Source organism: Lagenorhynchus albirostris, chromosome 6, assembly GCF_949774975.1.
Source record: "Lagenorhynchus albirostris chromosome 6, mLagAlb1.1, whole genome shotgun sequence".
NCBI classification, from domain to species: Eukaryota; Metazoa; Chordata; class Mammalia; order Artiodactyla; family Delphinidae; genus Lagenorhynchus; species Lagenorhynchus albirostris.
The window spans coordinates 35,037,203-35,051,448 of record NC_083100.1 but is presented as its reverse complement, the minus strand read 5'-3'; the positions used below and the strand labels follow the sequence as shown (position 1 = coordinate 35,051,448).

The 14,246-nt window shown below is 43.0% G+C and overlaps 1 protein-coding gene across 5 annotated transcripts in view; it reads left to right on the top strand.

Moving 5' to 3' along the window:
- SPATS2L (spermatogenesis associated serine rich 2 like) overlaps positions 1 to 14,246 on the top strand; it is a 167,580-nt gene that overhangs the window by 140,237 nt on the left and 13,097 nt on the right. For all 5 annotated transcript variants that reach the window (XM_060152371.1, XM_060152370.1, XM_060152372.1 and 2 more), the window contains one exon: positions 12,966 to 13,024. In XM_060152371.1, coding sequence (XP_060008354.1) covers positions 12,966 to 13,024 — 59 coding nt within the window. The remainder of the gene's footprint in view (positions 1 to 12,965; positions 13,025 to 14,246) is intronic.

Genomic DNA, 14,246 nt, shown 5'->3' with positions numbered 1-14,246 from the left:
GTTCCATTAAGTGTCTCTTTGGGGGGTTATTATTTTCCTCGGGCTTTAGTCAAGCAGCAATATTACTTGGTGTTCCTGGATATACATGGTATATATCCACCTACTCTGATACCAGTGACATCTTCAGGTGCACCTGCCCTTGTGCTATTTAAATTGAATGACGACAGAAGGTTTTAGTTTGTTTTTGTTTTGGCTGTACTGTGCCACTTGCAGGATCTTAGTTCCCCGACCAGAGATAGAACCCGGGCCCCCTGCAGTGGAAGTGTGGAGTCCTAACCACTGGACCGCCAGGGAATTCCCAACAGAAGGTCTTTTTGCAATCTTATGGTGCAGTAGTGGTTGGGCAAATACTTGTTGACCATTGAATTACCCTCTCAAAATTAGGAGAATATTGAAATTATAACAGTCTGTCTACTCTGATAGGTAAGTACCGGGAAAATATGCATTAGGTGAAACAGGTCCTAGAATCAGATCTGTGTCGCAGAATAGGTGCTGTGAAAACAAGCAAACGGGGTTTTTGAGCTCAGTCACGTGTAGGGTGTGGGTGTAAGCATGAGTGATGAGTTGAGCCTCCTTTGTAAAACAACATGGCTGAAACAGTAAGCATTCTGAGCATGCCCACGAGCATCGAGTGTCTGGAGCAGTGTGTTGGCCAGTAATAAAGTGATGCTCTTCTCTGTGCCATTCAGCAAGGGATGTTACCACCAGTAGGAGAGCTGACGTTAGGAACCTTTGCAGCCCCTTAGTATTGTCATGTGATAACTTCACCAGAACGTCGGTTCCCTATTACAGTAACAACAACGTGTTAAAGGATTGCGAGATTCTGCCAGCGCCTTAGCCTATACACGAGACACAAGCAAAATCAAGAGTTTAACATTACACTTTTTTATGGTTTTTAAAAGAAATTTAATACAAGGTCTCTACGTCCTTCTGCTCTGGAAAGGAATACATACTTCCCATTGATCAAAACCTATTGCAAACAAAACTTTCTGACTAATCTCTTTTCTTCTCAACAGATGGTTTTTCTAAGTGCCCACCTGCTAGTGACTTGTACTGTATAGTAGAAATTAAACAAACCCAAACCCATTCCTTCTCCCAACACCCAATATTGGAGATTATGCCAGCATATTAAAAAACACACATTACTGAGATGAACATACACCTGCAAAGGATATCAAGAGACAATAATAGAAGAGGCCAGTAAATATATGTATGCCTCAAGAGAGCCATATGTATGGATTTTTGTCCCTGTCCCAGCCGACAAACTGCCCCAAATGGCTCTTTTTCCTTACTCTGCACCAGTCCAATAAACAGAAATCAGCTCCAGGAGCCATTCTGAAATCATGAAAAGGGTAAATACCTTATGCCAGGGAGGAACTCAAGGTCCCTGTGACTTTGGGTCTATGGCAAGTCCCCATGGTACAGGGCCTTTCAAATCTTGCCTTGTTTGTGACTGTGTGTCATTCTAAATAGGGGTAGCTCGCTCTTTGGAGGTGAAAGCTTCTCTTTTCCTATTCTCTTTCCTCCCCTAAGTTTTTCTCTGTATTAGATGTTTCCCCAGGGCCACTGCAAGGACCTAGTGAATCAGTCAACATGAAGGAAGAGCAGGCTGATAAATACAGAAAGTACAGAACTGGCCTTTTCAGTTTGGTGTAGTCCTCAGGAAACTTGTATAAATAGTGCCTTGTATTAATAGGTTTTCTGAGCTCCATGTGTGATTACCTCTATACGTCATGTCAGCGGTACACTTAGCGTTGGGAGACGGCTTTCCTTCACTGTAGCCTTCTTGCAGAGTAATAAACCCACAAGAAGAGCTGGAGGTTGAGAAGTTGATTCTGATTTCAGCTTGAAATCGGAAAAGATTCCTGAATCTTTTCAGCAAATGAAGGCGACCCGTCAAACCAGCCTTGTGACATGCTCCTGAATAGGAATTGTTAGTTTTCATCATAGAACAGAAATATAAAAAGAATTAACCAAATTGTTCTAGCTACACAATCCCAGAAGGAAAGTATGTATCATTTGTGTGTGTGTTTTGAATTTACAGTATAATCCATTTTCACTGAGAAAATAAGACAGATTTGTTCCTATATATTAGTAGAAATATAAACACACTATAATTTGAAAAGTGGAATATCCTAGATCACAGTTTCAGAATGGATCTTGGAGCTTATCTCTATCTATTAGACTAGGACAGAGTGAGATTCTGTAGTCTCTTAGAGTGAGACCAAGAAGAAATTTTGGACCATTTGTCAGCTAGGACAGCAACAAATCATACAAAAAACTGCACCTGAAGCCAGTATAATAGAATAGCCAATTCCATATATGTATGTTACATAATCCTTCCAGTGACCACGACCTTTGATTCTTAGTAGGCCATATTCGAACAAAAGTGACATTTTCCAAGGTTTATTGGCAACATAATTAGGAGGCGTGGGGTGTAGATTTAGACAGAATAGGGTTTAAATCTCATCTCCACGTATTCCAGCTCTGAATATGGTTGAGCTTCTTAACTTCTACTCAGCTACAAAACAGGTGTACTACTGTCACTCTCTAGGGCTTTTGTGAAGATTCACGGACAAGATATGCACTTCTCAGATTATTCTAGAAAATCTCTTGCCTGGCCCATGATAGAAGTTCAATCTAGGCTGGTTCTCTTCTCTTCCAGATAAGCATTTAGTAAATGTCTTTCCCTCTCTACCAAGACACTGGGAGGAAGTTAATCTGTTCCACCTTTCTGTTTATTTAGTTATGCAGTAGATGCCAGCTGTAAGATATGGGTATTTCTTCACAGCTTTTTACTGTTTACTGCCTGGTGAAGAGAGAAGTAAGGCAAAGGGACCCCTGATTCTGAATGGCCACAGTTGTCACCACATCAGCCCTCTTTCCCCTTTCCCGTCTTGCCACGCCTTCTCTCTACCTTCCTTTCCCCTCTCTCCATTCATCCACCCAATAGAGCCCAGGGGCTAGTGGGTGAAGACAGAAACAAGTGTGTAATGCACGATGGCAAATACTGCAATGGAGCTGGGAGGGGAGGAGGGGAAATCAACACTGGCTGGCTGGTTAGGGAAGGGTCCACCGCAGAGGTGACATTTGAGCTGGTCTTTGAAGGGAGACTAGGAATTTGTCAGCCTGAGACAGGAGAAAGGATTCCATGCAGAAGAAACAACACAAGGAACCAGAAATAAAAAACCACAGCATGCTTTAGGAGGAGTGCGTTCCCTGGGTCTCACTCCATCAATAAATAAATTTTGAGCACATCCCTCTCAAACCAGAAAATTTATTTATAAATCATATATGTGTGCTGTGGTTAATCTGTATACTAAAGATTAGGAAAGTCTACTTTTTAGAATAAAAAGTAAGTACATGAGACTTCCCTGGTGGTCCAGTGATTAAGACTCCACACTCCCGATGCAGGGGGCACAGGTTCGATCCCTGGTCGGGGAACTAAGATCCCCCATGCCGCATGGTGCAGCCAAAAGAAAAAATAAGTAAGTACATACAGTTTACTGTTATCTTTGTTGCCTCCATTTGGGAAGCCACTGGCTAGGTCAGGTCCTAAAGAGGAGGGGTAGCAAGTGAGCCTAGAGATGCTGGCTGACGAGAGCCTTTCGGCCCAAACCAGGAAGTCCACATTCTCTCCCCTCCCCTCTTCACGGGAGAGCTAAGGAATTCAGGAGACCCCAGGAGGCCAGAGCAGTGGAGGCTCAGCCTGGCTGCCTTGGGTTGCAAGTGGGCTGGCATTTCTATGACTTTTTTGTGCCACATCAGTCTCCTCTAGTTTCTGTTCCTGAGTTCTTCAGGTTCAGTCACCATGTTGGCTTCTGCATAGATGCCCCACGTCACCCAGAATTGGAGGGAAAGGCGACAGTGTTCAGAGTGGTTGGCTCTATGTTGGGTATGAAACAAAGAGAGATTTTGCCTTGTTTTATTTTGAAATTTGTTTTATTTTATCCTGCTTTCTACATTTCCCAGTTTTTTTTTAATGAGCATGTAAAATGAAGTAAATGGAGAAGAATGTTACTTCCTTCATTGGGACCCTTGTGCTATAGGACAGTCAACACCCACAGATGGAAGTTTGCTTTCTTTTCCGCATATGTAGTTTGGTTGTTTTTTATTTTTTTAAAAAGGAGATGGTGGTAAGTCATATCACTTTTATAGCTATAGAAACTGAAATACAGGTAAGTTACTTTCCCTGAAGAGTGATCTCCATGGAGAGAAACAAAACGGAAAAGTAATCAGCAAGGATAAGAAATTAGAGGTATACAAGGAATACAGATTTTTCAGGTGAACATGTGATGTTGTGGGATTTGTAGAATTTGCAGGATTTTGTAACTCTGATGTCATTTTTTAAATTCCAAGAAGAAAAAGGAATCCCTGTCTGTGTGTGTTTGTTTTTTCAATTAACTGTGTCATCTGTGAGGAACTCCAGGATTTTACAAGTGTTGGGAGTTAGTCCTTATGCTACATTTGTTCGTGTCTCATTCCAGAAACACACCTCGGACAGTGTGATGACATATTCATTAACTGTAATTTAAATCATTGTTGAATTCCAATATAAAATATGCAGACTAAGAGATATTAACGTTAACAAGTTATATTACCTCTGATTAAAGAAATAGAAAATGGGCTCAACCTGATTGGCCAATTGAGTGCACTTGCCACATTCACTGGCAGAGGGGTGTAACTCTGCTGTATATGTTAACAGTGACTCATGCTTAGAGACACTCTTTGACCCTGAGAGTCATGATTACTAGGCAGCTTCAAAGAGTTGTGTCCCAACCCCAGCTGACAGGCTGTAGTAGACATGTATATTGGGTTGTATATGTTTATCACATAATGCTATGGAATTCAAGAAATCTTTAGATCAATTTGTCAATCACTGCTGCATTCAGAAAAAGAATTCCAATTATAAGAAGAATGCAGGTTGTTGTGAAACCGAAATGCAAAAGTGTACAGAGTAGAAGGTAACGGACCCAGGAATCCCAATAAAAAACATAAATAAATGAGCATAGCCAGCTACTTGATAATGAGCCTGAGGTAAATTGGCAAGTGGAGTTGGGTAGGAGAGATATTTCTGGGGTAGACTTGGGAGGACTTGATCACGTGGGAAGTGAAGGAAGGGGAGTCGTGAAAACTGGTGAGTGGTAAGAGCAGCAACCAGCAGACAGGTGTAGGAGTGGGGACAGGATGGACGTGCAGGGGAGGAAGAATATTTTCCCTCTGCCCTTCCGGGTTCTTGGCTGAGACCCTGTAATAAAAGACAGGTTAACCAGAGAGAAGCAAACAGAAGTTTATTAACATGTACGCCTCATGTACACATGGGAGAGACCCAGGGAAATATGAAGAACTCCCCAAGGTGGCCTGGAATTCAGCATTAAATGCCATCTTCATAGGGAAAAGGGGAGAGGGGTGTAGGCCTCAGAGGGGAGAGTGAATGACTTTTAGGAAAGATGAATGGGTCCTTAGAAGAACAGGTGGAGGTATGGTAGCTTGTGACAAAGTCTGCTGAGTGTGGTGTCCATTCTCTAGTCTCCCCTCCTGTGATGAAAGTCAACATCCTCCCTGGCTGGTGAAACTCCCGGGGAGGGAATTTATGACAACTGAGTTCCTTTTGGACGATTTGTCTTTAAGCAGAAAAGGGGAGTTTGGAGAAAGCCTGTCCCTGCAGTTGCTGTTTTTCACATGCCCACAGCTCACAATGAGCCATATTTGGGGTGGCATATTCTGCTAGTCCTCAGGGAGCAGAACAGAGAAAGGAGGAACGGGGAATTGACAGCCATGCAAGAGCAGGGGCACCATTTGTAGGCACCTGTCGTGTTAGGGCTGCCTGTCCTTCTGACCCTAAGAATAGAGAACCATACACAGTCTTGATGTCTTTGTGCCTGTCATGCCAGGGACACCTTTGTTGACAGCAACAATAGTTGAGAAATGGGTGGGCCGAAACCCCATTGGACTAGAAATGGTACCCATGGTAACAGCAGAGTACACCCCAAGTATATAAAGGGAGTTTTTCTGCCCTCCGCCTGGTGGGCACAGTCCTCTCAGCCAGGGCAAGGGACGTAGAGGCCTAAACTCCTGGGCAGTATGGGTGGCCTCTTCCATCAGTGCCAGCTCCCAGCTCAGGATCCACAGAGCGGCCCCTGGGTGCTACTAGGCTGCCAGGCGCTCAGTTGGCATTCCTCCCATGGGCACAGTTCTTACTCCTGGTGCAGCAGGTAAGGAGCAGAGCCCGCAGTGGGGGGAAATGTTTGTACATTACCCTCTCTCTTTAGTGAAAGAAACAGAAATTCTTGAAACAGGAAGTCTGGCTTTACGGCTTATCACTCAGTCGCATGCTTTATAAACTGTTTGTTACGGGCCAGGAGGGCTGAAACATCCCCTTAGCGTTCGGTAGGATCCTTCCTCCCCGGCAACCTCCACATTGTCTTCCTCTCTAACGGGCCGGCGGTCTGGAGGCTCTGCGCCACGATCACCCTGCCGGCCAGCGCGGGGCTCTGTCTGCTTCCTGAGGCTCTCCATCTGCTTTGTTCTGCTTGTCAAGCGAGGAGTTAAGGGAGCTCCGCACCGAAGCCCTTCGTCCACCAGAAGGTCCTGAGCAAAATTGTCTGGGATCAGATAGTCGCAGGCCGTTTCTCTCACGATGGCCTCCCTGAGGCCAGCCCAGGAAGATGAAATGCAGCCCAGTTTTAACTCTCTAACGTCTGACTCTGGCTGCTGTGGCAGGTTGATCTCGTTCAACTCCTACTGAAATCCTACTTTCATTCCTCAGTATCCGCCAGAAGCGTCAGCTCTCCAGCTTCTCACCCACTGACAGTCCTGTGGCCGCTGCCCATCACGGCATCTTTATTTATGAAGCGCACCAGACTTGACGTGGCTCCTTCGAGCTGCCACATGAAGCCGTTTTGTCTCTCAGTGTCTTGTCTCCACATTTAAAGGAGAGTCTTTCACAGAGCAGAAAATGATCAATCTATTCCTGCTCAAGTGCCTTTCTGGTTCTTTTTACTATTGTTATGATTAGGCCTCTGTAGAAAGGCATCAAGACAGTGGAAACATTTTTATAAAATGACACTTTATCTCTGTGATTAACAATATCATAAACCATAAAGGCTCTGCCATGGTCATCTGCCTCTCCTGACACCTTATTGCTTTAATGGTAAAAGCTTTTTTATGGCAAGAGAATAAAATTTTACTATGCAGGCAGTTTAGATAAAATGAGAAGATGTGTTTTTGGAAGGATAAAGGGCACATCTGAAACATGTGAGGTCAGCCTGGGTTTTATGTGAGCTCAGTTTATGTAGAACATGTCTGATGTGTCTTCAGTCTGGTGCCCTCCTGAGGACTTTATCCAGCCATTTAGAGAACTTTTCAGTGGTCAGCAAAAAGCCGATTAAAGAGTTCTGTGTTTCTATCAAGTACGGAGGATCACCGTTGAAAAGCAAAAATGCCCCAAACCTGAATTGCAGATGATTCGTGGGGGAAAGTACAAACTTCAGTAATTTATTACCATCCCAATTTACAAACAGAATCATTAACTACGTGTCTTGATTCTGAGCCAAACCCTGTGTGGTTTAGTGAATATCGTTGTACTTTTATTCATAAGCTTATGTCTCAAATGATTAGATTCTGTCAGTGACAAAAGTTATATAAATTTTTGCATAAAGATGATTTATATGCAAGCACTACAGTTTACCAATTAAGGGGTTTCATTATTGTTATGCCATAGAAAAATAAATATGCTATCTTCCCTTCCGTTCATCACTGTCAAGCCGTTTTTGCCGAGCAGCCCACCGTAGTCGAAGAGCATAACGTTGAACAGAAGTTTTCTAAAACTCCGTCTGAGCTTCTCTGAAGAAGGGATGATTAAGCAGAGACCTGAAGGAAGCCTCAAAGTGAAGGAGATGAAGAAAGGCAGGGCTGGGGAGGAGAGCTGTCCTCTAGCAGTGGGAAGAGCACGTGCCAAGGCCCTGTGGTGAGGGAGAATTAGAGCTCATACCTCCTGGGGTGTTGGGAAACTTCAGTGAGATCATTCCAGTGAGGTACCGGTGCTCTCCCTGATGGCCTCGCACAGTAAGCACTCAGGTGTTCGTTACGAGCAGCTCTCATTTTGAGGCTGTCTACACAGTGGTATCTCGAAAGCCTGCATGTGACCTTTCTGCTTCTCCAGTAGGAATGGGGACAGTGACACTGCCGGTGATTTTTCTGTGAGTCGTCTCCTCCCTCTGTGCCATTCCTCCCTCCTGCCCTCCATATCTGCTAACTCCCTACTGGGTTCTGCCCAGCACCCTCCTCTTTTATCCAGCCTGCAGAGTTGTTCTGTATCAGGCAGCACTTCAGTGCGTATCTCTGTCCTGGGGTCTCTAAGAAGATTCAGTGGGACTTGTAAATGGCACTGATGAAGTTACTCAGGAAGCTGGGTGTGGCCCCCAGCACTGCGGGCATTTAGAAGGTGTGAGACACAGGGAATTCCCTGGCGGTCCAGTGGTTAGGACTCTGCACTCTCGCTGCTGAGGACACAGGTTCGATCCTTGGTCAGGGAACTAGATCTCGCAAGCCCCGCGGTGCGGCCCAAAAAGGTGTTAGGCGCGGCCTTTCCTCTTGGACCTTCCTTTGGTCTGGCTCTCAGCTTGCTGTGATGCTGGGTCCTCACTGTCTGACAGCCTGCCAGAGGACCGGCTGGCCTCCGCTACTTCATCCTCTTCATCTTCCACATCCTCTTCCCTTAGTATTCCCTCCCACAAGCCTGCTGCCTTGAAAGGAAAAAAAAAAATCCAGTGAAACTCTGAGGTGCACCTTATTGAGACTCTCATGGGAGGTCCTGGGGCACTGCCTCGAGCTAGCACCTTGATGCTGGTTTGCATCCAGTTCATGGGTCCTGAGCAGGGTCCTGACTCAGCAGAGATCCCTTGGATTGCTTTTATGCGTGAGTTTTGAAAGCAATCACACATAGCAGTGCTTGAATTACTAAGATGCTTGAGGACAGTCTTTTGCCGAAATACCCAGAGGAATGGAAGCATGGTTTGATGCCAGCTTCAGAGGCTTTTCACATCCTCCAGGGGGCATTAAGCAGATTAACAGTTGATTGTGTAGAGCCTTCATCCCTCCTGTTGCTAGCCCAGGAGGCCTAAACTAACCATTGTGTGAATATCCACAATGTTTAATGTGTTAGACCTGGGGGTACGGATTGCACCCCAAATGTCCATCTTGTAAACTCTCTGGGCACATAATTATATCAACAAGTTTAATCAACAAAAATGCACTATAATCTTATAGCTGGTAAAGAAATGAGCAAAGGCCCCTTCCTACACCATCCTTCTCATCCAACACACACAGAGGCTGCAGGGTCCGTGGCCCTGTTTGGGGAGTGAGGGCGTGGGGACTACATGAGGCTGTCTTGGCACTCTCACTGCGGTCTACCCCCTCCTGCCCCCTGAAGTCTAAAGGTACCCCATCTTGTATCACGTGCATGTATTTGCTTTGGTTGTGCACCTTGCATGCTCTCAAATCCTGGAGACTAATTACAGCCTTCTGGTTGTTGGAGGGGGGGGATATCCTAACTTCCTCCTCCTGCCATCATCATTTTCTTCCCTCTCCACCTGTTTTGCGCCATTTCCCCAGCAAGTTCGGCAGGTCCTTTCACCCTCTTCCTCTCAGCTCACCCCAAAGAATGGAGGCTCCACAAGGATGGCAGGAATCTTTTTTTTTTTTTTAATCCACAGCTGTATTCCCAGCTCCACCCTCGCCTGGCACGTGGCAGGCACTCAACCAATATTTGTCCAGTGGATGAATGTTTTGTCAGTCTCTCCAGAGACTGGAGTCTTCTAGTGCTCTTTGTGACATATTCTGTACCGTCACCCCACACGTGTGCAAGCCGGCTTCACTCCATTGATTAAGAGAATGGAGCAAGTCTCACCTTACCCGTAGCCCATAAGTCAGTGGAGTCCCAGCCCCTTGGACTCCCGTTTCATGTCCGCCAGAAGTCAAAAGACCTCTCTAAGATTTGTGCCGGTTCAGGGATGCGGGTGAGGCCCAACATTCTTAATGCTCACTCTACCTTCAGGCTGTTGCTCTTCCCATTTCTCAGCCCTGCACTGACCCAGACGTGAAACCCAGCCACTTCCTGTGTGTGTGTGTGTGTGTGCGCGTGTGTGTGTGTGTGTGCGTGCGCGTGCGCGTGTGTGCGCGCACCCACACATATTCAGACCATTCACACCAAGCGTGGTGAAGGTCTGGACATCCCAAGCAAGGCTCACATCACACGCCTTACAGTGGATATCGCACAGTAGCGTATGTGATCCTCCCGCTTCTGCAAGCTCCTTTGCTCACCCCACTACTGGTGATTTCTCCCAGCCTCTTCACCCTACACAGCTCCCAGCGTTCTCGCTGACTCTCTCTCTTTTCACCTCCTTTTCTTTAGGGAATAAACATTCAAAACATTTTCTCAGGTAGAATAGCTTAGCCATGTTGTTATAATTTGGGCTCCTGACTCCAAATCTCTAGGTTCTCCACCTTATCTCCCTACCAGCTTATCCATTAGCCTTGTTTTTCTAAACTAACATAGAACTGCCCTCTCCAATCGCTTGTGGCTACATTTGTGAACTTGACAGGAAAGCTAAGTATACCTCATAATCACAGGAGCACAAGCCTATTGACTTAACTCAGCATTTCGTACAATTAACGAATATATGCTGGTTTATGACTAGATGATCTCTGGAAAGAAACACAAGAAGCTGGTGACAGTGGAGACCTCCAGGGAGGGGGACTGAGTAAACTGGGACAGAGTTTGGATAAAGACTTCCTTCTCGCCGTACACCTTTCTGTATCGTGTATTTCCTGTGTTTAAAACACACTGACATCATATGTGTTTAATGTCAATAAATAAGGTACAATTCTCTTGATACGCTAGTTACACCAAAGTGGTTATAGCCAGTGACCTAAAACCACATGCGTCATGGGGAGAGCTGATGTCTATGCCTGATGGATTAGGCTTCGAGCCCAGTTCTGGAGAGTTTGCCGTTCCTTGTCCACGTCAGCTCTTTCCATTAGGATTTCCTGGTTGGAAAGAGCCAAGCTCTTCAACACACAGTCCTTACTGTCCACGTGTTTAGGTTACATCATTTGGATGAGGAGACCCAAACTCCTAGAGATACATCCCAGGAGCCGCTTTGTACCTTGACAAATACTACAAAATATTTCCTCTTAAGGGGAAATAGATTTTCAACACACTTTAAATTTTAAGAATACATCTGATGGAGAAAAAAATGTACATCTGTTGGAACAATCTGAGTAGTAATAAATAAGGATGTTTTAAGGATAATAATTGCAGTGTATTGAAGCACATTAAATATGAGTTCACAATTAAACTATACAAACAAGCAAAAAAAATCTCATTGGTTACTTTTGGAGGAACCAACTATCGTTTTGAAAACTGATAAATAAAAAGAGAGAACCAAGCATTTACCCTGCCTATGCAAACTGTACTTCATGATAACCAAATAGTTGATCAAGGAAAATTTCTCTTTATGGAAGTTTTCAGTAAATAAACCAAGGAGTGAGAGAATTTGAATATCCTCATTTCTCAAATCCTCTTGATCTAGGCAGTGATCACCAATAGCTGCTAATATCATAAAAAATAGAGATGTTCTTTGTATTTCCTGTACATTTATTTTGAGATGTATAAAGTTGAGTACCTTCAGGTTTAATTTTTTTTCAGGAGCAGTATTTATAAGTGTGTCCTGTCATGTGTCTGCTGATGGAAGTGCATAACATAATTTCTCCTGAAATAAAAAACAAATCTGAATTTAATCAAATTTCCGTATCTCATAACGAATTTATAGAAAATATAAAGGAATGGGTTACATAATACCATGGCCGTGGAGTCAGCAAAATTCAGACCTTGGACAACTCTACAAAGGGAGGAAAAAGAAGAAAGAGAGATGGGAGGGAATGTATAGATTAAAACAGATTTAAGAGACAGTCAACAAATTGTCACGAACAGACCTTATTTAGATCCGGGTTCAAACAAACTGTTTAAAAAAAATGTATGGGGCAATTAGGAAATTTTGAATATTGAGTAGATATCTGATAACATTAAATTATTGTTCATGTTTTTAGGTATTATAGTAATACTATGGTTATATTCCCCAAAAGTCCTTATCTTTGAGATACCTTGAAATATTATGGTTGAAGTGAAAATTTTTAAAATCTGGCATCTGTGCTTATTTACACATAAAAATCTATGAAAGGATACATAAGGGATTTGTGATGATGTGTTGATACTGCAAGGGGAGCGAAGAGTCAGGATGGGAGAGAAATGAACTTTTGGACAGAAAATTATTACTTTTGCAGGTAATACCTTTTCAAAGGACTAACCAAAAATATATTAAATATAATGGAAAAAAGTTAATTTAACCTTGAAAGGCTTATCTGGGGGAATGAGAAGGCATAGACTCATTATAGAGCATGTGGATGGATTGACCCAGAACCATATTTCTCAAAGTGGGTCCTAGGACCCTCTGCATCAGCATTGGGCCCACCTCTCTCCCTCCCAGCCCAAATCTGGGAGAGTGAAGCAGAGACATTTGAGAATTATAGGCCTTGATAACCTGAGTGCCACCTTTTAAATACTTATTATATTGTTTTGGAACTTCAAAAATTCATAGGGCAAAAATACTCCCAAATTGAAATTCAAAGCAGTGCAATTCTGAAAGTCTGAAAAGGCTTTTTTTTTTAGATTTGCTGACAATGATTTAATCAGCAGATGTCACTATGTAACACTGGGAGCATCCCTTCCATGTTGCCTCATTTTTGGAAAGGCAGAGTCTGCTGCTGGCAATGTAACATAGAAATATTTATGGTAATCTTGTATTTTGTTTAATGAAAATAATTTTCCTTTTACTTCCAGTGCTTATTAAAAGTTTATCTTTGATTAAGCATTCTTTGCTTTTGTTTTTGTTTTTTTCCCCCAGCATCATTGACAAAGAAGTTTCATTAATGGCAGAAATGGATAAAGTTAAAGAAGAAGCCAGTAAGTAGACACATGGTTGTTTGATTAGGAGCCTCCCAATCAGAAGTAGTCCATAGGTCAGATTGCCAATGATACAGATTCTGAGTGGGGTCCAAAAGGATGGAGTAGTAGCACCCACTGAGCGGAGGACAGAATAGGCATGCAGCAAAGAATAGGTGCCAGTTGAGTTTATTTAAAGTCCAGGGAGACTTTTGTGCCTACAGAGGACTACTTATAGTTAATTGGGTTTAAAATGACATTGAATGTAGTATTAAATCTTAAAACATAATTTTTTATGCCTTCGCACCCTACAAATCTTGCTATACTACTTATGCAATCCTTTTCACTTGTTCTTTCAACTAACTCAAGTTTACCAAGTTAAGTTCCCCTAAAAATTGTGTTCTATTTGAAAGTTACTTCAATTCCCCTTAACATTTTGAATTACATTTGTAAATTTAATATATCTTATTTTTTTCAAACACTTCGGATACCTGACAAGGCGAACTCACAAACCTAACCAGCAAAGTATTCCAAGCTCTTAAGCAACTCTTATAAGATTAATAATTCAAACTTAGAGATGTACTAAATGAAGTTCTCTTAAAACGCTCCAATTCTGTTTAGAAACTCAGCCAAATTCGCTAACACCTGCCAACTTAACACCTCAGAAGAAAATCAGTTACGTGTTTGAAATCACAAGCGAGATTGCGTAATATACAGAATACTCTATATTTAAATAATGAACACACGCAGACAATCTTGATCATTGCAAAACTTTTTCTGAATTTAACACAATATATTAGTACTCTGGGTTTGATTTATCTTACTATTTTTATACCTATTTCTAAACCTTTCCACTGCTGTAAAGTTAACCCAACAGCCATTAGGGTGGATTTGCCATCTCAGATAGGCTGAGGTTCATGGGTTGGAAATTTCAACTGAGACAAGATTGCTCAGTCAGATTCAACGCAAGTGTACATGCTGACCCCTCTTTTATTTTTAAATTCATTTGCTATGTTAATGGGAGCCCTAAGACCATTTTTTTTTTCTTTTTTTTCCCCTAAGACCATATTTTTCGGCTGGGATTTAGTTTTACAATCCGTATCTCCTAGGCATTTTAAATTCTTCATCCTTACCCAAATATTATCTTGTAAATTGGATAAATGGCAGTCTGCACCCCCAGCCAGGTTTCAGCTAAATTCCTCTACTTTTGACTTCAGTGCTTTCCTTTTAACAGTGAAGGATC